The 27,568-nt window shown below is 37.1% G+C and overlaps 1 protein-coding gene across 12 annotated transcripts in view; it reads left to right on the forward strand.

Moving 5' to 3' along the window:
* The window catches only part of MAGI2 (membrane associated guanylate kinase, WW and PDZ domain containing 2), a 1,460,538-nt gene that overhangs the window by 803,046 nt on the left and 629,924 nt on the right, over positions 1-27,568 (forward strand). For all 12 annotated transcript variants that reach the window (XM_070787194.1, XM_070787197.1, XM_070787196.1 and 9 more), the window contains one exon: positions 7-126. In XM_070787194.1, coding sequence (XP_070643295.1) covers positions 7-126 — 120 coding nt within the window. The remainder of the gene's footprint in view (positions 1-6; positions 127-27,568) is intronic.

Below are 27,568 nucleotides of genomic sequence, written 5' to 3' on the forward strand. Positions count from 1 at the left end.
ATTCAGGCACCACAAGGCCACATAAGGAGGGTGAGGTCCCTGGAGTGGACTATATTTTCATCACTGTTGAAGATTTTATGGAATTGGAGAAAAGCGGTGCTCTCCTAGAAAGTGGGACTTATGAAGGTAAGCACAGCTCTACTGCTGAATTTATTTCTTGTTGCATCACATTTTTCTCTTTCGACTGAATGCATTAGAACACCACATTACTAAATTGCTATTGTTTTGGTTTGAGAGCTTTTATGAGGTCACTTTAGAAGAGTATTTTGTAAAGAAAATTTAAAATATATCTGGGTAAATTCTTCTCTTGAGATGCCAATAGAAATATATATGTATATTCCCACTGTAACCTTGTGTTACCAATATCCTGAGGGTAAATTGTGATCTTCAGCTAAAGTATCTTCATCTTTAGGTAGCATCCAAAGGACCACAGTCCTGTAACTACTTCTATGCAGTTTTCTCCAGTTACTTCACTTCACTTGCCTTCACTGGCCTCTCGTAGAAAATGATGGTGTAGGAAAAAATATGAATTGTGGATGAACTCCAAAGCTCTACCATAAGTTTACTTGCATGCCTGTGTCAAACATGAATGAATGAAATTAAAACCTTGAATGTGGGAAGTACGTTTTAGTAGAAAAAGTGCTGTAACCTAAGCCAGGATCTGCTTCAGTTCCAAACCTGGCTTTACTCCGTACCCACTGTGAACATTAAGTAACCCGGGTAGTGTCTGTGAACCTCAGTAGTCTTACCTGTAAAAGGATAATGACAGCATTGAAAAATACGAATAAATAACAACATGATTCCTTGTGTATGTTTAATTAACATCTACAGGCATGTAATAGTTTATGTCTAATGAAATTACAGATCTGTGTCTGAGCAGTGAGATTTTACTGGAACTAGAAAGCAGTAGAAAATAATACTTGCATTCTTATACCACAGTATTGTATATGTAAACTTTGCTTATATGTACTATGAAGTCCAAAGATGAATCTAGTCTTACTAAACTATAATTAATAGTGTGTGATACTAAAAACAAAACTCATATGCATTGCTGCTTAACCCATCAAATATCAGAGGTCTACAGTGAGCAACTGGGTTTGTAACAGTTTGTTCACCTTTTTCCTCCTCCATTTACTTGTAAATGTCCAGTGGACTATAGTTATTTAAGAACTCAGTATTTTCAAGTTGTCAAAAGTGTTATAATCTTGTTTTGCCTCACACTTCTATGGCAATTTAGGCTGAGACATGTGCCTAGGTTATAGCTCAGACATTAAGCTACTTATTGCCATGTTCATGGGAAATCAGCAAAAATACCTAGGAAAAGAAAATGACTTTATATTTGAATGTTGTTTCTTCTTGTCAAAAATGAATGATAGTGAAGATTGATTGAAAATATTATATAATTTATTTTTATTGAAGTATAGTTGATTTAGAGTATTAGTTTCAGGTATACAGCATGATTCAATATTCTTATAGATTATACTCCATTGAGAGTTATTATAAGGTGATGGGTACAATTCCCTATGCTATACAATATATTCTTGTTGCTTATCTATTTTATACATAGCAGTTAAATAAAAAGCTATGCTGATCATATAAGATGCCTTAAAGTATACATGAAAAATGCCTGTATAAATCATAGAAAATAATGATATCAAAGAAGTCAGAGTAAATTAACAATGAATTTTGTAGTATATTTTCCTGTGGACTTTGCACCATCATTCATTAGTTTCTGTGTCTGCCAATAATAACACCTTGTATTTAGTTACTGTATTTATGTAGCAGAGAACCTATGCCTTAACAACCAATATCATTCCAAGAGTAGTATGATTAACAAATATGGCTTATTCTTTTGTTAAGGATTATATTAACTATATAGAAGGTAAAAAATTAAATCAAATGTTCATGTTAAACTTCCTGTATTTTCATGATAAACTAGATGCCATGGAGTTTAATATCAATATTTTAGAATTAAAGCCTAGCTTAAATTTTAGGTTTCAGCTAAATTTTGAGGGAAATATTCTGAAACCATACAAACATAACTAAGTTTTGTTATGATTTACAGTGGATTCTCCTGAATCTTCTTCAGATATTTTTTTAGCACTGAGAGTAAAGTTGGCTAAATTGTTGCCAAATTGTTAATCACCCCCATGTTCATAGAGCTGATTTTTGAATAATGAGGCTGATTTACACATATGACTTCAGAGAATCAGGGCTATTATTTATAAAAACACATTATGTACTTGGATAAGTAAGAATCTCTTTTCTTAGGTCGTATAACCATCTGGACATCTTTTTTGGGTGTTAGTTCTAAAAGGTTTTGTAGGCCTTCATAGAACCGTTCAGCTTCTTCAGCGTTACTGGTTGGGGCATAGACTTTGGCATCACTGACTCGATGGACATGAGTCTGAGTGAACTCCAAGAGTTGGTGATGGACAGGGAGGCCTGGCATGCTGCGATTCATGGGGTCGCAAAGAGTGGGGCAAGACTGAGCGACTGAACTGAACTGACTGATAACCATCTGGGTGGACATGAATGGAGCATTCTCAGATCTCAAAATCTTCAGATTTTTCCTATAGTTACAGCTGAGAAATCAATAGAATTGGCATTCTAATAAAAATCACTCCTATTCCTTCAGGATTAATCACAAGCTCTAAACTCAGAGCTACCAGAGTTACTTGTGTTATTGATGTGTTACCCATCATGGAAGCCTAGGGAATGCCTTTTCTACTGTTGGTTCTTTCAGAGTATACTGCGTAGCAATCATGTTCTACTCAACTAGATAAAGACAGACCTCAGGGCTTTTATATTTATCAAGCTTTCTTGTATCACTTTCTTGTAAGTTTTATTTAACAAAATGCCAGTTTCCCTGTTATATGTTTTCCCTTCCATACTATTTGGGCCATTGTTCTTCTTCCTTCTTGCTAGACCATTCTCATGCCTTCTCATGCCTACTCTTCACAGCTCTCAGCCAGACAAGAAAATTCACTTCTGATATCTGTGAATCCACTAAAGAACTTAGAAAGAAATTGAGTTCCTCTCAGCTCAGACCTGTTAACTATATGGGAGTCTTAAGACTGATGTATGTACGTATGTACTTTTGTCTTGTTGTCAGTAAGTCTAATTTGACAAATTCTAGAATCTGTTCTTTGATTAGAAACTAGATTTTAGTTCTGCCTCTTAGATATTGGCTCAAAGTTCTTGCTCCAGATCAGAGGCTGCAAGGAAAGCTTTAATATACTTGTACCATCATCTGCAGTTAGACCACATAGCACGAGACAGCATTTTAGCAGATTCTTAAAGTTTTTTCTGCATCACCAACCCCCCATCTAGTATGAGCAACTTCTTTCAGTTTGTTATACAACAGCTGCCAAATGGCCTTGCCTGTAAATGGCCCAGAGGACTTGACTCTAATGGGCCATCAGGTGTTGGTAAAGACTCTTCCATGACTTGGATGATCTCATCTTCATCTTTTCATATTCAGTCAGGTTGAAAATTAAATTAATATGACAAGGCCTAGTTTCAGCCTGACTTAACCTCAAGTAACAGGAGATAACACCATGAACCTTTGTATCAGGACTGAAGATATAGGCTTCATGTGAAACATAAATCACAGAGTTCTGTGGATGAATGCAGGCAATTTTTTTGGAATTAAGGTCATCTGCGGGTATAAATGAGATACTGACAGGTAGAATTAAATAAGTACATTTGGTAGTTGAAAGGTTATGTACTTTACAGAAGGAAACAATGGCCCTTGAGAACTGTCCAAAGTGCTGAATTACCCAGGTATCTAAATCCATGAATCCTGCCTGACTTAACTTCCAGTGTTTGGAATGCTGCATCCATGGTTTCACTGGACACTCACACTGCCTCAGCCTGCATTCTGAATGTCATCATTAACTAAACCCATGTCACTTGAGCTGCACCTAGACAATAATTTTATTTAATTTTTCAAGTGAGATTATCCATGATCATGTTCCAGAGCAGCAGTTCTAACGTTTAATATTGTATTTTTGCTGTTCTGCTTTTAAAATGAAGCAAAGCTGTTTTTCTATCTATTGAAGAAACCACTGGTTTTAAAGTTTTTCTTTAAATGGACATAAGCTTGATTCCTTCCATTTTTAAGAGGACCAAATCAAGCTCACAAGTTATTAGGGCATCTGACAGAATATAGTGAAAATACGACACTCACCTTCACCTTAACACTGTGGTTTCTCCTAATCATGGTATATGGACTTGCTGTTGTTCAGTTGCTCAGTTGTGTCTGACTATTTGCAACACCATGAACTGCCACATGCCAGGCTTCCCTGTCCTTCATTATCTCCCAGAGTCTGCCCAAACTCATGTCCATTGAGTCAGTGATGTTATCCAACCATCTCATCCTCTGTTGTCCCCCCCTTCTCCTACCCTCAATCTTTCCTAGCATCAGGGACTTTTCCTATGAGGCAGCTCTTCATATGAGGTGATGGCTTCAGCATCAGTCCTTTCAGTGAATATTCAGGGTTCATTTCCTTCAGGATTAACTGGTTTGATCTCCTTATTGTCCAAGGGACTCTCAAGAGTATTCTCCAGCACCACAGTTCAAAAGCATCAATTCTGCAGCATTCAGCCTTCTTTGTGGTATAATCCACATACCCGTTCATGACTACTGGAAAAACCATAGCTTTGATTATACAGACCTTTGTCAGAAAATTGATGCCTCTGCTTTTTAATATGCTGTCTAGGTTTGTCATAGCTTTTCTTCTAAGGAGCAAGCATCTCCTGATGCAATTTCATCACTGTAGTCTCCATCCACAGTGATTTCAGAGCCCAAGAAAATAAAGTCTGTCACTGATTCCATTGTCTCTCCATCTACTTGCCATGAAGTAATGGGACCAGATGCCATGACTTTAGTTTTTTGAGTGTTAAGTTTTAAGCCAGCTTTTTTACTCTCTTTCACCATCATCAAGAGGCTCTTTAGTTCCTTTTCTGTTTCTGCCACTAGGGTGGTGTCATCTGCATATCTGAGGTTATTGATATTTCTCCTCGGTTCAGTTCAGTTCAGTGGCTCAGTCGTGTCCAACTCTTTGCAACCCCATGAATTACAGCATGCCAGGCCTCCCTGTCCATCACCAACCCCTGGAGTTCACTCAGACTCACATCCATCGAGTCAGTGATACCATCCAGCCATCTCATCCTCTGTTGTCCCCTTCTCCTCCTGCCCCCGATTCCTCCCAGCATCAGAGTCTTTTCCAATGAGTCAACTCTTCACATGAGGTGGCCAAAGTACTGGAGTTTCAGCTTTAGCATCATTCCTTCCAAAGAACACCCAGAACCGATCTCCCTTAGAATGGACTGGTTGGATCTCCTTGCAGTCCAAAGGACTCTCAAGAGTCTTCTCTCCTTGCAGTCCAAGGGACTCTCAAGAGTTTTCTCCAACACCACAGTTCAAAAGCATCAATTCTTCGGTGCTCAGCTTTCTTCACAGTCCAACTCTCACATCCATACATGACCACTGGAAAAACAATTTCCCCTGGCAATGTTGATTCCAGCTTGTGCTTCATCCAGCCCAGCATTTTACATGATACTCTCTGCATAGAAGTTAAATAAGCATGGTGACAATATACAGCCTTGCTCTACTCCTTTCCCAATTTGGAACCAGTCTGTTGTTCAATGTCCAGTTCTAACTTTTTTTTTTTTTTAATCCTTGCTTTTGTTTTATTTTTTTTTCCATTTTATTTATTTATTTTAACTTAACAATAATGTATTGGTTTTGCCATATATCAAAATAAATCCACCACAGGTATACATGTGTTCCCCATCCTGAACCCTCCTCCCTCCTCCCTCCCCATACCATCCTTTTGCTTTTTGATCTGTATACAGGTTTCTCAGGAGGCAGGTAAGGTGGTCTGGTATTTCCATCTCTTTAAGAATTTTCCACAGTTTGTTGTGATCCACACAGTCAAAAACTTTAGAGTAGTCAATGCAGCAGAAATAGATGTTTTTCTGGAATCCTCTTGCTTTCTCTGTGATCCAGCAGATGTTGGCAATATGACCTCTGGTTCCTCTTCCTTTAAACAGCACACCTAGTTTCTTAAACAGTTTTACTACAAGGATTCTGAAAATCAAGTTTTTTCCAGCATTTGTACATGAGTGCTATTCTTCCTGATATATCACATATCACTCTATAAAATTTTAAGTATTAAGGATGAATCATTTTATAGAAAAATAAGCCATTCTCTCCTATGATGAGTGAGATACAATAAATTTTACACAAAATCATTCAATTTCATTAATTAAAGTCACATCTACTTCTTTTAGCATTAGCTGCTGCTGTGTCGCTTCAGTCGTGTCCGACTGTGCAACCCCATAAATGGCAGCCCACCAGGCTCCCCCGTCCCTGGGATTCTCCAGGCAGGAACACTGGAGTGGGTTGCCATTTCCTTCTCCAATGCATGAAAGTGAAAAGTGAAAGTGAAGCTGCTCAGTCGTGTCTGACTCTTTGCGACCCCATGGACTGCAGCCCACCAGGCTCCTCTGTCCATGAGATTTTCCAGGCAAGAGTACTGGAGTGGGGTGCCATTGCCTTCTCTTGTTAGCATTAGCTAGGTACATGTATTATTGAAATGTGATCCTCTGTTTCCAGTCAAGATAGCATTGGTGTCTGAGGGATGCTCAATCCAATGAAAAATCATTATTGGTAATATAAACAATCTTCAGAAAAGCCATTCTTCTATAAACCCAATGTTCTATCCACTGAAATGTAAATATTTCCTGAAGGGCAGATCAATGCTTCAGTTGATGCTATGATTGCTGTCATTCCAGGACACCAAAGAGAGAGAAAATTCATTTTTTTCTCTTTCCCTTATATTCTGTTACAAGAGAAAATTTTTACTATGTAAATAATAACCCCCACAGCAACAGTAGATTCTTGGAGCTTGCGGTTAAAAGGGTCCAGCTGTTATTACATATTGTAACTTTTTTTTTCTTTTGAATATATTGTAACATTTTTTTTTTCTTTTTCTTTCTCTTGACAATTTTCCTATTGTAGAAGATTCTAAGCCATGCATTTTGGTGTTCTTTTTAGGAACACTAAACATTTGCACATAAGGTTCACTACATGTTTATTTGACCAGTAAAGGAAAAACACATTTAGTGAAGTTTTACACCCCTTTGAGATCTTATAATGCCAGAGGTTTTTTGTAAGTGATTCAATTTGTGTTCAAAGCTATTTACAGAGAGTATATGATTTTTGCATGCTGCTTTGCTCCTGTGTAAGGTACCAAGACTGGGAGTGTTATTGTGCATTAAAATGTTTTAAAATTCTCTTTTGGTTTGAGACTTTTATAAGCCCAGCCTTTTCAAAAATATGTAATGCAAATGCCTATTTCTAAGTATTCTTTTTTCCCAAGAGGGAGTAGATGGGACAAACCAATAAACTAATTAACTAATTTAATATTATTGTTTAAATTGTAACTTACAAACTGAAGTCAAGGAAAATAAAATGACCTGTTTACTGTTAATATTACCTAAACTACAATATTAACCAGTTTCCAAGTTGGTTCTATATGTTTTTGTTTAATGTAGATGAAAGGATCAGGACCAACCTTATTTGGAGTACATTATTAAAATAAAGCCAGTAATAATGGACATAAGACTTGCTTCTTTGACTCTCCTACAACTCACAATGATATTATCCAAAACTGTGATATTTGGGGTTTATTAGAGTCCCTCAAGCTTACGTGTTTAATTACAATGATTTTCTAACTCCTGTACACATCTCTTAATTTTTATCTGAAACAAATTGAGATTTCATATGAAATAAATATCATGACATTCATATAGTGGGAAGGAAAAAATGCCTGACTTTATATTTTTTACTTGTATTTCTTTCCACTACTTAAACAAGCAGGATCTATTTGCCTTTGCCGATTGGGTAAATAGTTTCAAGACCCCCTTGAGCTGTTTTTCTGAGTGGGCACAAAATGGATAAATTGAAATTAACTATTTTGTAATGTTTATGTGTACATTGATACATATTGAAAGATATTTACTGTATCTTACAATTCTGTGACTATCAAAAACAGTGTTAAGTGAAAATATTAGTTGCTCAGACATGTCCGACTCTTTGCAACCCTATGGACTCTAGCCTGCCATGCTCTACTATCCATGGGATTCTCTAGGCAAGAATACTGGAATGGGTTGCCATTTCCTTCTCCAGGGGATCTTCCCGACCCAGGGATAGAACCCTGGTCTCCTACATTGAAGGCAGCTTCTTTACCATCTGAGTCACCAGGAAATGCCAAAGACAGTACATTTACTCATTCCACAACATCAATTCTTGATCAAAGTGATTACAACAGTCTTCTACATGAGAGTGCATGTTTCTCTAAAATAATATCAGTATAGTGATGAACAGTGGCTCTTGTCATTAGTCTTATATTAGACATAAACATCTTCCTAAAGGAGAAGTTTTATTTATTCCAGTTATTCTGTGATGCCCTGATGTCCCTTTCATGTCAAGCTTTTTTCAAACACTTATTTCGTACATTATTTGAAAACTATAACCTGTCATCCTACTTTACAAAAGCCAGTTTTGTGTATGAATTTTGTGTATAAATCTGAAAAATAAAACTTTCTGAGATGTCCTTTCCTTATATTTTCCATGTTTCTAATGTAAGAGATAGTAGGGTCTACAATCTGATTAACCATAGATTTGTTATTTCTCTCAGGGGGAATGAAAATCATTAAAATAGGAAAGCTGTGCATGCTCTAATTTTTATTACTATATACTTTATTTCCCGAGAAGGCAATGACACCCCACTCCAGTACTCTTGCCTGGAAAATCCCATGGATGGAGGAGCCTGGTGGGCTGCAGTCCATGGGGTCGCTAAGAGTCAGACACGACTGAGCGACTTCACTTTCACTTTTTACTTTCATGCATTGGAGAAGGAAATGGCAACCCACTCCAGTGTTCTTGCCTGGAGAATCCCAGGGATGGTGGAGCCTGATGGGCTGCTGTCTATGGGGTCTCACAGAGTCGGACACCACTGAAGTGACTTAGCAGCATCAGCAATATATACTTTATTTCAGAACACTGATCTCAAACTCCAACAAAGTTACAATAGATGTAGATGGTTTTATGAATTGTTTTTATAAACTATAATTCTCATTCAGACTGTGTATGAAACAATTCTGAAACTTTGAGGCTTCCATTGATCATGCTGCAAAATAGATATATTGAGTGCTTTGACTAAACACTAGTCAAACTGTGACTGCAGTGCCTGCGGGAGTGTGTAGTTGCTCAGTTCTGCCAACTCTTTGCAACCCTTTAGACCTTAGCCTGCCAGGCCCCTCTATCCATGGGATTTTTCAGGCAAGAATATTGGAGTGGGTTGCTGATTTGCTGTTTTCCTCCTCCAGGGGATCTTCCCCACCCAGGGATAGTACCCACATCTCTTGTGTCTCCTGCATTGCAGGCTAAGGCTTCTTTACCAGCTAAACCATCATTTCTCAAAAAATACCCTTTTGTCCCTATATTTGAAAACAGTCATGCTGTGTAAGATTCATTCCATACAAAAGTTCTTCCTTATCCAAGACTTTAAACTCAGGCAATTATGGAAAATTATTCATAAGATAAGGTTAAAATTTAATTTGCTGAAGCAGTGAGTCCCTCTCTATACAGTTATCGGCTCTCTCAGGTCTATTATGAGCTGTATATGTATGTATATAATAAGCAAATAAGATAAAGTTCAAGTAGTCAACATATCTTGTCTATGTGGGAATTTTTTCATTAAAGTTTATTCTTAAATACTCTAAAATATGAATTTTTAAGGCCCGATTGAAAATTGATAATTGTTATTAATTATAATAAAATGGAAAATTTTACTCATGCTATCTTCAGCCTGTTGAGGGCACGGCAACCCGCTCCAATATTCTTGCCTAGAGAATGGACAGAGGAGCCTAATAGGCTACAGTCCATGGGGTCACAAAGAGTTGGACACAATTGAAGTGATTTAGCATGCACGTCTTTAGCTTATTTGCTGTGCTGGCCTCCTTTCTGTTCCTCAAACAGAACAAGCACATTCTCACTTATTTGGGATTTGAATTTGCCATTTCATTCTCCTAGACTATTTGTTTTCAGAATACCCACAGCTATCCCTTTTTCTTATTTGTGGTATTCATCTAAGAATCTTCAGAAAACTCTTACCTGACAACCTTATCCAAAGTAACACCTGCTGGCATTCTTTGCTCCCTTCCTCTGATTATTTTCTTTATTGTACTGACTATAACTAAAAATCCATCCTATGTCCATTTGTTTATTTGATTATTATCAGTATCCATCCACTTGAATGTCAATTCCTCAAGAGGTTAAATAATTTGTTTGGATCACTGCTAATTCTTGAGCTTAGTATGGTTTCTGGCATTTAGGAAGCACTCAGTAAAGTTGAGTGAATACCTAGGTTCCTTCCTCCAAGAAAGCAATGCTGCTGCTGCTGCTGCTGCTAAGTTGCTTTAGTCGTGTCCGACTCTATGCGACTGGAGTGGGGTGCCATTGCCTTCTCCAAGAAACCAATGGGAATCCCTTAATTCCTACCTACAAGTTCAAACAGAATTGAAACTCTGGAACACATCCACTTCCTAGTTCAAAATGCTCTAGATCAGACGTTTAGAGCTACAGCATCAATTTAGCTTCAGAACCTTTGTCCTTGATTCGCTAGTATTATAATTTCAATCATTTTGTTCTTGTCTTAATTCTCATTATTTACCTCATGAGTCCCTGTTTTGAGTTCCTGTACTTGTTTCTCTCTCGGTATCCTATAAACTCTAATACTTTCTCCAGAATTCATATCTTATCTTCCTATGGCCTTTCCTCATAGTCTGATTTTCATCATAGTGATCTATTGTTTGTTAGATTACTCAAATTCCAAGCCTACTAAACTTAGTTAACAAAACCATATCTTCCAGTAGCCCTCCTGCAACTCTCCATGTCCACCTCCTATGTTCTATTGACTTATAAGCCAAATACTTCTTAAACTGATAATTACCCTGTCATATAATTTATGTCCTCAGAGGGTAAAGCATCTGCCTGCAATGCAGGAGACCCGAGTTCGATCCCTGAGTTGGGAAGATCCCCTGGAGAAGGAAATGGCAACCCACTCCAGTATTCTTGCCTGGAGAATCCCATGGATGGAGGAGCCTGGTAGGCTACAGTCCACTGGGTCGCAAAGAGTCAGACATGACTGAGCGACTTCACTTTCCTTTCCTTTCCTTTCCTTTCATGATTGCTGTTTGTCAAAGTTTTATAATGACTATCTTGATTTTTCTAAATCTAGTATAGAATGTCAGTGGAGAGGTGGAGAACAGAGGTAATGAGGCCAAACAAATAGGACAAGTAGAAAGGTTCTGTAATTTATGGTAAAATGTAGCAGCGGATTGGAGGATGGAGACTCCTAGAGACAGGCACACTGATAACCTGACAGTGATTCAGGACAGGGGAAAAGTACAAAAACTGTACATATGAAATTTAAAAAAAAAGAATCATATAGGATTGTTTGTTATAGTGGGAGCACTTGTCAGTCTCCCCAAAAATAGCAGAGTAGTGCAACCCAGCACAGCTACTGATTTTCCTTATAATGACCTTGAGCAAATCAAAAGTTAACATATGCAAAAAAAGGTAACATTTGAGAAATATTTCCTTCGAAGATGATTAAAATTTTAAAAGTTTGAGCTTCTAATAGGGAAAGGCTAGACTATTCACCTAAATAGAATACTACACTCCCTGAAAATGCTGAGCAAATGGAATGCATATCTTGGTATAAAATATTTTAACTATCTTTTGTCTAGAAGCAATTTATAATGTCAGTTCAAATTTATATTCAAATAAACACTTGATGAAACTGTCTATGATTAATTTATGAAAGTATTCAGTAAATGCAGACAAACCTGGTGTTCTTATATGCCCCAAGTGTTCCAGACTTATATAAATATATTTTTTAAAATGACTAGATTGTAATGAAGTTGGAAAAAACATATACCTTGGTCCTGATAATGTTTGTCATTTTTTGAATATGTTAGATTTAAAATATACCTATAAATCTATTGGTGCACTTATTGTTGCTGTATCATCACAAAGTCACGTCCAGCTCTTTGAGGCCCCATGGACCACAGCATGCCAGATTCTGCAGTCCTCCACTATCTCCCGGTTGTTGTTGTTCAGTCACTAAGTCATGCCCAGATCTTTGCAGCCCCATGGACTGCAGCTCTCCAGGCTTCCCTGTCCTTCACTATCTCTGGCAGTTGGCTCAGATTCATGTTCAATGAGTGGGTGATGCTATACATCCATCTCATCCTCTTCTGCTTTCTTCTCCTTTGCCTTCAGTCTTTCCCAGAATCAGGGTCTTTTCTAATGAGTCAGCTGTTTGTATCAGGTGGGCAGTTCTTCCAATGAATATTCATGGTTGGTTTCCCTTAGGAATAACTGCTTTGATCTCCTTGCAGTCCAGGAACTCTCAAGTGTCTTCTCCAGCACCACAATTCAAAATCATCACTTATTCACTGCTCAGTCTTCTTTATGGTCCACCTGCCACATGTGTACATGACTAGTGGAAAAACCATAGCTTTCACTATGCAGACCTTTGTCAGCAAAGTGATGTCTCTGCTTTTTAATATGCTGTCTATGTTTGTCATAGCTTTCATCCTATTACTCATAACTTCATTGAGTTATGCAAGCCCCTTCACCATGACAAAGTTGTGATCCATGAAAGGAATTGGTTCATTACCAAACTGTTAAAAATTAATGTATTAATAAACTGCAAATTTATAAGTTCATCCACTCATTTTTAAAAATCTTAATGTTCTAGTTTGTAGATATTTTTTTTTCACTTTTTGAAATACTCATCTGTCCTCTAGGAATCTTAAAGAGTGATAGCTGCAGGCTACTTTTTCAAAGCCTTTATTTACAATTGGGAAGGAAATGATACAACATTATCTTGGCTTATTTTCATGAAAAGTTCACATTCAGAGAGTGTTATATATATTCATCTTAGAAGCAAAATGTTGATCAGAAGTTAAAGATATTTTATACTGGGAAGCTTTTTTGCAGCATTATGTTATCATGTTTTTCCTTCATTTTCTTGGTCCTGCCTTTGTACTAACCTTCTAGTAAAACTTCAAGAAAACTAGTAGTTTTCATGCTAGTTTTCCTTTTAATGTTTAGCTCTTGTCATATTTTTATTCTCTCAGAATTTATTTTCTTTTTACTGATCTTTCAAGGGTTTTTACCAAAATCCCACTGACTTTATTCTCTTTCTTATTCTTGCTTTGTTTATCTTTTGATGTCTCCTGAAAATTGAGAACCCTTAATGAATTCTCTACTATATTCCTACTTTATGTCCTAAAAATCCTCCCTTTTGGGGATATGCTGCAGTTTTACTTCAGATGGTTTTATATATTGGTGCTGACTCTTACATTTTATTATTTTTTTACCTGTATAGCTACAAGGAACAACAATGAGAATAATACAGATATTTACAAATGTCTCCACAAAGCAATGACTTGTTGAATAGAGTGGAAATTGAACTAAAATGACTTCTCGCTCCTGTGTAGGAAGCAGCAATGTTTTAGAATTGGGTGTGCTCATGGAAGTTTTGTTCAAAGATGAGTTATATGGTTTGGCAGGGTATTTATCTAAAAACAGATGTAATTTATCCCAATTCACTATACTTTTCGTGTTACTCAGTAAGTGCTACGGTATACTAGAATCTGCCCTCTTCCCAAATGGGTCCTATATACTTAATATTTGCTTGAATGGAGAAAAATATTTCAATGGATATTTTATCTCATTTTCTCTTTATAATATAAAACTATATCCCTGTAGTTTAGAAAATTTAACATTTTCTTCTTTTATTATTCTTTCATCTTCAAATTCTTGTTTCATTATCTAGGCAGGCCTTTTTTGTAGTAATCAGAAGGCTTTTGGGGGGAGTAAAAATGTTTCTCTCTGAGTATATGAAAATATTGAGCTAACAAAGGAAGAGATGTAGTTTATTTTCATTTAGTCTTTATTATTATTTTATTCTTTAAAATTTTACTTCATTTCTAAATCATCCCTTGTTAATGCTCATTCTCAGCTAAATACATCCCATATATTTCTTGTCACTTATTACTTTCTGTTCTTGGGTATTCTTATAATTATCATTCATTTAATTCTATTATATTGTAACTTGAGACCACACTTGCTGCTTGGTAGACTCCAATAACTTCTTATTACAAAATTGGATTCAGAAATATTACTTAATAAAATTGTATTCTTCCAACATGGGTTTGCAGTAACTTGAAAAGTATTTTTGTTACATGTTTCATTTAAATTTTACATAAATTTAATGACTCCTCTAGTAATGAAAAAATACATTGTCATCTACTTTTCATAAAAAATAGTAGAAGTAGAAATCATGTAGGAGAGCAGATCATTTCTAAGAATGAAAGTAGATCACAGCTGCCTCAAAATAAGAGAGTATTGATCAAGATCTTGCCAAAGATAACAAAATACATTAAATATGAGCATGAAAATATTGAGACAGAAGGTTGAGAAGCTAGAATTTGGGTTGTAAAGAGAAGCTGCTGTGGGAGGGGACTGTTGGGTTGCTAGAGAGAGAATTAACTTTAACAGGCCTTGCTGAGGCTTGATGGATTCCAATCCTACAGCAGTCATTGACAACTTTTTTGGCTAGCAATCGGCTTTCATGTATGAGAAATGTTAGCAGTGTACTTGAAGGAATTAAATAGAAGTATAATACTGTAGTGTTCAGAACTGGGTGATTGTCTGGTAGAGTTGTTTGCATCCCAGGCTACATCTGTGTGTTCCAGAAAGTTCTTATCTCTTTGATGTCAGCAAAACCATATCACCATCACATTTTCTGAAAAATAAATTCTATAAATGTATTATAATATAGAGGATAGTTAGTGAAAGATTTTAGTACTCCAGGGAAACAAGGCATTGATGGGGAACATCTGTGGCCTAGAGGAAGCCAAAATGTATTTGTTCACGAATATGTTTGAGGCCTAGGAACTGAAGGACCAAATGCTAGTCTTGGATTTTTCTTAAACTTGGTATGGGACCTTTACTGAGAAGGCTCTAGGAGAACATGAGCATTGTGGTCTGACGAGGAGGCCATAATAGATAAATGAGACTTGTTCTATGTGATTTTAAAGAGTGGAACTAGGACAAATAATAGATAAAGAGACAAAGATGTGCTTAGATATTTTTTTAAAATGCTATCTAATAGCCAGGGCTGATGAAATAATAAACTTAATGTGTTGGTAAATAGTTGCTAGACATGGGCAACCTCTTTTGTTAGGGTTGTTCTAAAGGGAATACACAAATGGATAAACCTCTGGATTGAAATAACTACAGCATCAAAAGATTAAAAAAAAAAAGTGTGTGAATTTGAGTGGGTCCTGCGGAGAAGGCAATGGCACCCCACTCCAGTACTCTTGCCTGGCAAATCCTATGGACGGAGGAGCCTAGTGGGCTGCAATCCATGGAGTCGCTAGGAGTCGGACACGACTGAGCAACTTCACTTTCACTTTTCACTTTCATGCATTGGAGAAGGAAATGGCAACCCACTCCAGTGTTCTTGCCTGGAGAATCCCAGGGACGGCGGAGCCTGGTGGGCTGCCGTCTCTGGGGTCGCACAGAGTTGGACACGACTGAAGTGACTTAGCAGCAGCAGTAGTGGGATGCCTAGATATATGGTTAAACATTGTTTATGGTATGTCCACAAGTGTGTTTCTAGAATAGACAAGCATTTTAATTGGTGAATTTGGTAAACTACATGGCCTTCCTCAATGTGAGTTGGCAACAATCAACATGTTGAGAGTCTGAATCAAACAAAAAGGTGAAAGAAGGTTGAATTTGCTCTCTGCCTGACTGAGTTGGACCATCGATCTTCTATCCCTTGGTGCTCCCAGTTTTTAGGCCTATGTATCCAATTTGTTCTTTCTCTATATAATCCTGGCTAATACACTAGGCTTCATGCTTTGCATACACTATAATTTTCACAATGTTTCTTCCGTTAAAATATTATTTTACTCCTTTTTACAAGGAAGAATCTGAAGCTCAAATATGTTTAGTAACTTATAAGCAGTCTCTCAGGTAGTAAGTGACAAAGTTGAAATTGTTTCCAGCCTTTGACACAGAGTCTGCATCTGAAGGAACATTTTCCCAGTGGGAAATTATTTAGTCAATGTAAGGCTTAATTAGGAAAATAATTTCCTTTACAATAACACCATAAATCATAAGATACATAAAAGACTTAACTAAGGAAATGAAAAACCAGTATACAGAAAACTACAAAACATTGATGAAAAATTTAAAGACACAAACAAATGAAAAGACATTTCTGTGTTCATGAATCGGAAGATTTAATACTGGTAACACATTCAAACTACGCAAAGTGATCTACAGATTCAAGGCAATCCACATCAAACACACTTTGACAAAAGTTGCAGCAATATCTTTTGTTAATCTGTCTCCTAGAGTAATAGAAGTAAAAGCAAAAATAAACAGGACCTAATTAAACTCAAAAGCTTTTGCACAGTGTGTGTGTGTGTGTGTATGCGTGTATGCGTGTACTTAGTTGCTCAGTCATGTCTGACTCTTTGTGACCCTATGGACTGTAGACCGCCAGGCTCCTCTGTCCATGGGGATTCTCCAGGCAAGAATTCTGGAGGGGGTTGCCATGCCATCCTCCAGAGAATCTTCCCAATCCAGGGATCAAACCCAGGTCTCCCACATTGCAGGCAGATTCCTTACTGTCTGAGCCACCAGGAAGCCCAAGAGTACTGGAGTGGATAGCCTATCCCTTTTCCAGGGTTTCCTCCTGACCCAGGAATGGAACTGGGGTTCTCCTGCATTGCAGGCAGATTCTTTACCAGCTGAGCTACCAGGGAAACCCCTTGCAGAGCATAGGAAACTATAAATGAAATGAAAAGACAACCCACAGGATGAGAGAAAATATTTGTAAACAGTGTAACCAACAAGAGAGTAATTACCAAAATTTACAAACAGCTCATGCAGCTCAATATCAAAAAATCAAACAACCCAAATCAAATGGACCAAAGACCTAGATAGACATTTCTCCAAAGAAGAAATACAGATGGCCAAGAGACACATGAAAAGATGCTCAACATTGCTAATTATTAGAGAAGTGCAAATCAAAACTACAATGAAATATCACCTCACACCAGTCAGAATGACCATCATCAGAAATTCTGCAAACAATAAAGCCTGGAGAGGTATGGAGAACAGGGAACCCTTCTATGCTACAATATAAACTGGTACAACCACTATGGAGAACAGTATAGAAGGTCCTTATAAAAACAAAAATAGAGCTACTATAAGATCCAGCAATCCCACTCCTGGGCATATCCATAGAGGAACATGGTTTGAAAGGATATATGAACCCCAGTGTTTACTGCAGCACTATTTACAATAGCCAAGACAGGAAAGCAACATAAATGTTCATTGATGGATGAATGGGTAAAGAAGATGTGATACATATATACAACTGAATGTTACTCAGCCATTAAAAGAAATAATGCCTTTTGTAGTAACATAGATGGATTCAGAGATTATCAAGATTAAAAGAAGTAAATTAGACAGAGAAATACAATATGATATCACTTACATGTTGAATCTAAAAAATATTGTACAAACAAACTTATTTACAAAACAGAAACAGACTGGAAAACAAATGCATGGTTACCAGACGGGGAAGGTGGCAGGGGATAGATTTGGAGTTTGGGATTGGCATGTACACATTGCTGTATTTAAAACAGATAACTAATAAGAACCTACTGTATGGCATAGAAAACCCTGTTCAATACTCTATAATAACATAAATGGAAAAGGAATTGTAAAAATAATAGATATATTATATGTATAGCTGAAATACTCTGCTGTACAACTGAAGCTAACACAATATTGTTAATCAACTTTATTCCAACATAAAATAATTGAAAAAAAGAAAATACATTTTAAAAAAAGATAAATGAATTTGGAAAAAAGAGAAGTACAAAAATTGGCAAGGATGCGGAGAAAAGGGAACCCTGACACTCTGTTTGTGGGGATTGTCTGCTAAGTCGTTTCAGTCGTGTCCAACTCTATGTGACCCCATAGATAGCAGCCCACCAGGCTCCCCCGTCCCTGGGATTCTCCAGGCAAGAACACTGGAGTGGGTTGCCATTGCCTTCTCTGGGGGATTGTAGTTACTACAGAAAACAGTATGGATTTTCCTCAAAAAATTGAAACTAAAACTACCCTCAGTTCAGTTCAGTTCAGTCGCTCGGTCGTGTCCAACTCTTTGCAACCCCATGAATCACAGCATGCCAGGCCTCCCTGTCCATCACCAACTCCCTAGCAATTCTGGATATTTATATTTGAGATAAGTGAAAACATTCACTTGAAAAGACTACTGCATCCCCATAGTTATTGCACCATATTTACAATAGCCAAGATATATGGAAACAATGTAAGTATTCATTGATGTAAAAATGGATAAAAAATTGAGATAGACAAGCACACAGACATACATATACACATACAGTGGAGTATTATTCAGTCATAAAAAATATGATTCAACATTTATTTTTTTAAATATAAATTTATTTATTTTAATTGGAGGGTAATTACTTTACAATATTGTATTGGTTTTGCCATATATCGACATGAATCCGCCACGGGTGTACACGTGTTCCCCATCCTGAACCCTCCTCCTACCTCCCTCCCCATAGCATCCCTCTGGGTCATCCCCGTGCACCAGCCCCGAGCATCCTGTGTCATGCATCAAACCTGGACTGGCGATTCATTTCACATTTGATAATATACATGTTTCAATGCCATTCTCCCAAATCATCCCACCCTCGCCCTCTCCCACAGAGTCCAAAAGACTGTTCTATACATCTGTGTCTCTTTTGCTGTCTTGCATACAGGGTTATCGTTACCATCTTTCTAAATTCCATATATATGCGTTAGTATACTGTATTGGTGTTTTTCTTTCTGGCTTACTTCACTCTGTATAATCGGCTCCAGTTTCATCCACCTCATTAGAACTGATTCAAATGTGTTCTTTTAAATGGCTGAGTAATACTCCATTGTGTATATGTACCACAGCTTTCTTATCCATTCATCTGCTGATGGACATCTAGGTTGCTTCCATGTCCTGGCTATTATAAACAGTGCTGCAATAAACATTGGGGTACACATGTCTCTTTCAATTCTAGTTTCCTCAGTGTGTATGCCCAGCAGTGGGATTCCTGGGTCATATGGCCATTCTATTTCCAGTTTTTTTAAGGAATCTCCACACTGTTCCCCATAGTGGCTGTACTAGTTTGCATTCCCACCAACAGTGTAAGAGGGTTCCCTTTTCTCCACACCCTCTCCAGCATTTATTGCTTGTAGACTTTTGGATTGCAGCCATTCTGACGGGTGTGAAATGGTACCTCATTGTGGTTTTGATTTGCATTTCTCTGATAATAAGTGATGTTGAGCATCTTTTCATGTGTTTGTTAGCCATCTGTATGTTTTCTTTGTAATCATTTTTTTAATGTGTCTTTCCAACTGGACTTTAAGCCCTTTGCATCAGGGAGAGCTTCTTATTTATACGTGTAGACCTAGATCCCACAGTAGCTGGCACACAATAATCAATAAATAGCCTTGAAAGGTGGGACAAAAAAAGAATTAATCAGCAAAATATATACAGGACTCCTACATTTATTTAGTTTACACATGTAAAGGAATTCATATAATTAAGGGAAGCAAAAAGTAAAACCGAAAAAACAAGCAACTCAATTTATAATAGCTCAATTTAAATAACTCAGTTTAAAAATGGGCTATGGACTTAAATGGGGCTTGCCTGGTGGCTCAGATGGTAAAGCATCTGCCTACAGTGTGGGAGACCTGGGTTCAATCTCTGGGTCAGGAAGACCTCCTGGAGAAAGAAATGGCAACCCTCTCTAGTATTCTTGCCTGGGAAATCCCATGGACGGAGAAGCCTGGTAGGCTATAGTTCATGGGGTCACAAAGAGTCGGACATGACTGAACGACTTCACTACTACTACTATGGACTTAAATGGACATTTTTTTCCATAGAAAGCATGTAAATGGCCAACAGGTATATGAACAAATGCTGAATGTCACTAATCAGTAGGGATATGCTTGACTGCTAATGAATGGAGTATGTGGTGTGGGGTTTATACAGAAGACTTTTGATACAAATAAATAACAACATTAAGTATCTCTGACTTTTGACAATTATTAATACTAGGACTGCCAGATTTGGGAAATGGACCCTACAGCTGGACACTAGACTACATTCTCAGCTCACTCACCTTCTTTAGGCCATTCATTCCACGTTCAAAATTCTCTGCAGGAGTATCTCTGCTTGACTGATACTGGGTTGCATGACTGCACCATAACTGCCAGCATTCAGGCTGATTTTGTTGTCATAGGTCTGCAGTGGAAGGTGAAGCGCTTACAATGCTCCTTCTCACAATGCTTACAAAAAGATGGATTTCTCAAATGCTGGACAAACAGTAATGTTTGTCACTGTTGGGGCAACCGTCTTGCCCACCTCCAGGATTATAGTCAGAGGTACCTGACAAAGGACAAAGGTTTCTGTAAGAGGTATGTTTAAAAAAATTATATTTGGGCTTTTATTGTTAATTTAATTTCATTAGTATTCAGGGGCTTGAGAGACCTTAGAAAATGTGTGCTACGTTTACATATATGTATAAAAGATGGGGAAGGGAGTAAAAATTTAAAATTAAAAATGGTGAAGTCTTTTTTGATAGAGGAAACAGCCCACATATATGAAAACAAATGCAAAGAAAGCAGAAAATGTCAAGGAAATTATGGGTGGGGTATATTAAGCAGAATCCAAGGGCATGTAAACTGCAAGACAAGGGGAAATTTTACAGAGCAGTCATTTTAACTATATTTTAAAACTTTATTGATGCCATAAAATCCAGACCCTGTAAACCTGAATTCTTCATTAAAATTAGGCTATCACATGCAAAGACAAATTGAACTGGGATGTAAAAGAGAAACTAGAGGTAAACGAGTAAACTAGTAACATTTTAGAGAATGTCTGCATAAATAGCATTTTAGAAAATATTTCAAAACCAGCATACAATGAAAACATCTAAGAGAAAATAGTGCAGACATTGGACTATTTTACATATACATATGAAATACTGTATATCAACTTTGTCTGTCTGTCCCTGCTTCTGTCTCTCTCTGTCTCTCTCCCTCAGTTGATCACTCTGTCTCTTTCACCCTTTCCCTCTCTCCCTGGTTCAATTCTATGCTTATAATCTTTACTCATTGTGTATTACTCACTTTTACTTATACTTATTGCTCTGCCTTGGCCTCACAAAGTTGTTTAGCCTTAATCCTTTTTTTCTCAGTCTTTATATACACCATTTAACTTGACTCCTGTTGAATATGTAGCCCCAGCTCCCCAACTCAGACCTAGTTCCTAGGTCTAAACCTATATACAGCCTCCATCTGTATTGTGCTTCAAAAAGACATAAATTAGAATTCTCCTAAATTGAGCACATAGCCGTCTCCTCAAAACTTCTATCCCATCTGTAATCCCAATATCATTCAGTATCATACCTATTAACTCAGTTGCTAAAGTCAGAAACCAAGAAGCCATCCTGATTCCCCACAACATTCAGATAATCATCAAGTCCTTCCAGTTCTAACCCCAAAATAACGTCTTCTTAATGTGTCCCCTCTGGTCTACTGATCTAGTTCCAATGTCCCTGTCACTTCATATTCTCACCATCTCAGAGAATAATAGAGAATGTGTCCTTACTGGTTTTTCTTTCTTGGTGCTAGAATAATCTAATTTCCTCATCTAATCATGTTACTTCTCTGCTCAAATAACTTCCACCAGCTTCTCCATAAAATTCTTTGTATGCTGTAGAATATGGCCCCTCTCACTCCGGCAGTCTCATGGCCACCACCATCCCGCCCGCTTCACTTCACTGAGTTCTCCCAGGAAATGCAAATTCCTTGAATTTGTCCTAAATTAGTTCATTCATACTCACCAACATGCCTTTGTGCTTGGACTTCCCTCTGCTCTCCTCCTGGTTTACCTGGTGAAATTCTATTCCTCCCCAGTATGTTTTACTCTATGTGCCCACCTATAGCCTTCATCATAGTAATTATAGAGTTATAATATTTTGATTGTTAGTTTTTTGTCTCTTTACTAGACTGTTAAACCCCTAGTGCAGTTAGTAGAACGTAAGTAGGTATTATAAATCTTACTACCAGAATGGTTAAATAACATTTCACTATGTCATTTTATATGTTAACCAGTATTAGGGCCATTCTATCTCCATAAAGGATCATGCTTCAGTGTGTATACCTTAGTGAATAACTATTTATCCATTCATTTGCTTATATTAGAATGCTAAGAGTCACTCATGACATATCCTTATTCCTCACCTCCATATCCATTTTATCACCAGAGTATATGAGCATTACTTTCTAAACATTGTTTGGATCATTCTGTTTCTCTTCAGTTCCACTATTACTATCAGTCTAGTGTAAGATACAGTATTTCTTCCTGGACTGCTGCAATAAGTCTCTGAAATAGTTTATTTATGTTTAGTCTGGACTCTCCCTCCAGTTTTCACATTGCATCCAGAGTTATCATTTCAAAATGCAAAGCTAGCTCTACTTCCCTTCTGTTGTTACTTTCTCTCCACTGTCACACATTAACATACGGAAAACCGTGGATCCATGGTTGAGCTTTACTCTTGAGATTAAGGAGAAAAAGTAATTGGAGACTATCTGATTTTCCATCACTGAAAGTATTGATACATAAACCATGATGGGGACACATGAAGTGTTATGTAACACAAGCAGCAGATTATATGTACTCCTAGCAACATGAATGGTTCTTAATAAGGACACGGTTGAAAAAAATAAGAAACTAAATAAGATCTATAGCACAATACTATTTACATGAATTTAAATGTATTCAAACAATACAGGATCAGCAAAGATATATTCAAGTGCAAATGCATGTTTCTTATACTTCTTGCTCCTATTCCCTGCATCGGTTTTTTTTTTTCCTGTAGCACTTAACATCTAACCAAATATATTTTACTTATTTATATCATTCTATGTCTTCTTTATCATAAATGTAAACTTCATAAGGATTTAAATCTATTTGGTTCACTGTTATCTTCCCAGTTCCTAGAGTGGTGTATGGCACAGAGAATGAGTGTTCAATAAATATTTAGTCTACTGAATGAATTTTCATTCAGTACATTAGAATATTTGTCTAGTCTAATGAACAGATTTTCATTCAGTATATTAGAATATTTGTTCATGGTGATACGTGGAATAATGGAATTCAGTGTAAGGGGAAAAAAATCAGTAAATCGGTCAATTTAAACAAACTAACCATAAAGGGGAGACCAAAATCCTTGGCATGACCCTCAAACCCTTCAGGTTCTAGTTTATATATGTATGCTAAGTTGCTTCAGTCATGTCTGACTCTTTGCGACCCTATGAACTATAGCCTGCAAGGCTCCTCTGCCCATGGAATTCTTCAGGCAAGAATACTGGAGTGGGTTGCTACTACCCCCTTCAGGGGATCTTCTCAACCTAGGGATCAAATCCACATCTCTTATGTCTCCTGCATTGGCAGGCAGGTTCTTTACCATTCACACTACCTTGGAAGCTTCTCTAGTTTGTATGCATCTCTAGAGCATTGTCATCTCTTGATGGGCTCTTCCTGCCCACCAGGTATCTCCCTGCCCACAGATACCTGCTCCCAGTTTTCTAAATGCACCTTATTTCCTGACACTTCAGGATCATCATTCCGATCATCCTGTCTAAAGAACTGTCTAAAGAACTTGTCTTTGTCTAAAGAACTTTTCCTACCCATATTCCCCTCTCCCCAACAGTTCTTTGCCTAGTGAAATCCTACTCATCCTTTTAGACACCTGCTCAAGGGCCACTTCTTCAAGAAACCTTTCTTGGCTCCTTTAGTCTGTAATGCTGCCATGGAAATCCTATGCCAGCATGCATGCATGCCAAGTCACTTCATTTGAAGTCCTGTAATCAATCTTATTTCCTCTGGATGTCTAGATAGATAGATGGATGGAAGGATAGATACATTTGCTCTTGGGCTCAGTCATGTCTGACTCTTTGTGACCCAATGGACTGTAGCCCACCAGGCTCCTCTGTCAATGGGATTTTCCAGTCAAGAATACTAGAGTGGGTTGCCATTTCTTCCTGACCCAGGGATTGAACCTGCATCTCATGCATCTCCTACATTGACAGGCAAGTTCTTTACCACTGAGCCATCTGGGAAGCTCCAAATAGATGGATAGGTAGATAAATAAATTATGCATTCAACTTTATGTTATTTCATTAGCTCCAATCTACCCGACTAATCTACAAGCTCCACAAGACCAGGGACTGTTTGTGTTTTCTGTTTGTTTTAAATATTTATTTATTCAGCTGTTTCAGGTCTTAGTTGTGTCACGTGGGATCTTTCATTCGACACACAGTCTTTCCAGCTGTGGCACAGACGCCCTTTGCACAGGCTCCAAAAGCACGCGAATTCAGTACTTGCCATGCATGAGCTTAGTTGCCCCACAGCATGTGGTATCTTAATTCTTGGACCAGGGACTGAGCCTGTGTCCCCTGCATTGCAAGGCAAACTCTTAACCACTGGACCATCAGGGAAGTTCCTGTTTATGTGTTTGACCATTGCTATATTTCTGGTGCCTAAAACACTACCTGGCATATAGTAGTATTCAACAAATATTAAGTATTTGAATGAGTCTCTTTTTACATATTTCTTTGTAGCCTTTAAGAAAATAGAATTGTTATCTGCGAGAATTTCCCTAAATCAAGAAAGCTTCACTCTGAATTTTTTATTCCATTTCAAGGTCACTCTTCTTACAAATGGCCTTCATATCTGTCTTATTGTCTCATCAGAAATGACATTAAGGTCACCAGCATAGATAAGATTTCCCTAGAATAGTTATTTAATAGAGCTAGAAAGCAACAGGCTCATTTTTTAACTTTGGGGGAACTGATATTAAAGCATCTCCTGTCATTACTTTTTTGGAAAACATTTAAGTTAATTATGTACAAGAAAATTAATATTTCTTTTGCCTTGGAGCCAGATCCTATGCCTTGTTCAGCTCAAGCTTTTGTAAAATATTTAGTGCTTTTCATTATTCGATTTCTTGGCACTCTTCAGTGTTTCTGTCACTTTAATTGGAAAAAATACAGGAGGTCTTTGATGACTGAAAGAATGAGTCCCTACACCTAGCAACCAGTAACTGGCATTGCTTATTGTGAAAGGAGCTGGCTTTTCAAAGTCAGGGAGCTAAAGCTTTGATCAGATTGCTCTTAAAAATCACCATTAACTTTTCCCCTTATTGTAATTCTTGTTTAATCAATTAATTGCAACTTCTGAAGCTGAAGGCAAAGAATAAATGAAATCTAATGAACAAAATCTATGTGATAATGAGATTTCTTTTGAAAATGGTGTTTCTAACTTATATATAGGTTTAATTTTGACTAATAATGTATTTGATAAAAAAAGGTTTTATGGGGAGATATTTTCCCCGATTGACACTTGCTGATGTGGCCCATCTCTCATATATCATTTTGCCTGCACTTCTCTTCCCTGTCCTTTGATGCTTGTGAAAATGCTTTTAGATTTAAATGAAAATGCCCATAGATAAAAGAAGCAAAGTGTTTCCACTCAATTTTGAGTATGAAGACTAAATCAAATGTTCACAAAGACTTGGCTTCAAAGTATCCAAGACAAGAAATCTTATAAATGGAGAGAAATATATTTAGTTTTCTGGGAATTATAATACATTGAGAGGAGGGATTGAGAGAAGAAAGGGTCGCATTTTTCCAGCATTTGAAATGCAAAAACTAAAATATAATAGAGTTACCTTTCAAATCCTTAAAACAATTGGGCAGTATACCTGTCTACTAATAATTCCTTGTGTTCAAATCTAAGAGATTCACCTAAGTAGGTCTCTGGGTTGCTTGCCTAATCATTCCAAGGAAAAGGCAGTTTGTTATATCCATTATTCTATGTGTGGATAGGAAGAAGCCCAAATGATACACAGATGACCCTAAATTAATGTTTTCTGCTTGTATTAATCTTTTTACTCTAATGTAAACATTCAAAGTCTGATGCTATTTCTCACAGGTTGCATTATGAAGCATAAAGATTTGGATTTCTTTGCCTTGAAAAAGGAAAGTTTGGGAAAGTAATTTTCTAAGGGGATATCATTGTTCAAAACATTCACTCATTAAAATTTAAGAAGTTGAAATACTTTAACCTCCAGTAGTGATGCAAAATTTGAATGTCTCTTTAGAATGCTCATAAATACTGAAAGAAAACAGGATTTTTGCAGTATCTCAAAGTGATCAACCAAATTTCCTGAGATAAGTTAGACAGGATTCCTAAGACCTTTTAATAAAACATACTACATGCTGGCTCTCAGCAGGTGAATTTCAGAAAGAATGCTGAGAATATTCTTTTGAAAAAAGTTTATTGTGTATGATTGCCAAATAACTCGCATTTTCAAATCTTTGGGAAAGTTGAGAGGAATATTTAATTTATTAAAATATACATTGGCTTTACTGTAAAACGTAAGAATGATAAATCAGATCCAAGGGGTATTGCCTGATAAATATACTTTACTTTATTTTTATTTTGACAAAATAATATATGAACATATTATAAAAGTAAAATAGCACAAAAATGCTGATATTTGATATAAAGTGTCCTACTATACTTCTCACCAACCCATATTCTCTTCCTTCAAGGCAATCACTTTCAACTTCTATAATAACGTAATCTGATATGTGATTACATATTTAAAAATAAATATTATCCTTGTACTGCTGTGTTGTTTTATTAATTTTAGAAATTGCATTTTGATTCCTAATCTAGTATATGAATCTTTAGCTTTCTTTTCCATATACACACTCTATGTCTCCCTCATCCCCTTATGGGTGGTCAGAGTTTTTCATTAACTCATGATTTATTTTATTATGATTGCATAATTATTATTCACTCCTAAGACAAATTATATACTGTGATTGTATGTATTTTTTCCTATGAATTAATAACTTCTTTATTTTGGCATTTCCTTAGTTTTCTAATTATATATATAATACTGAATTTCCAAAACTTTACAAAATGCTAGGACATACTACGGAGAAGGCAATGGCAACCCACTCCAGTACTCTTGCCTGGAAAATCCTATGGACAGAGAAGCCTGGTAGGCTGCAGTCCATGGGGTTGTGAAGAGTTGGACACGACTGAGCGACCTCCCTTTCACTTTTCCTTTCATGCATTAGAGAAGGAAATGGCAACCCACTCCAGTGTTCTTGCCTGGAGAATCCCAGGGACGGGGGAGCCTGGTGGGCTGCTGTCTATGGGGTCAAACACAGTCGGACATGACTGAAGCGACTTAGCAGCAGCAGCAGCAGGACATTCTATTGTCTACACAGATGCAT

The sequence above is a fragment of the Bos indicus genome, chromosome 4 (assembly GCF_029378745.1).
Source record: "Bos indicus isolate NIAB-ARS_2022 breed Sahiwal x Tharparkar chromosome 4, NIAB-ARS_B.indTharparkar_mat_pri_1.0, whole genome shotgun sequence".
Taxonomy (NCBI): Eukaryota; Metazoa; Chordata; class Mammalia; order Artiodactyla; family Bovidae; genus Bos; species Bos indicus.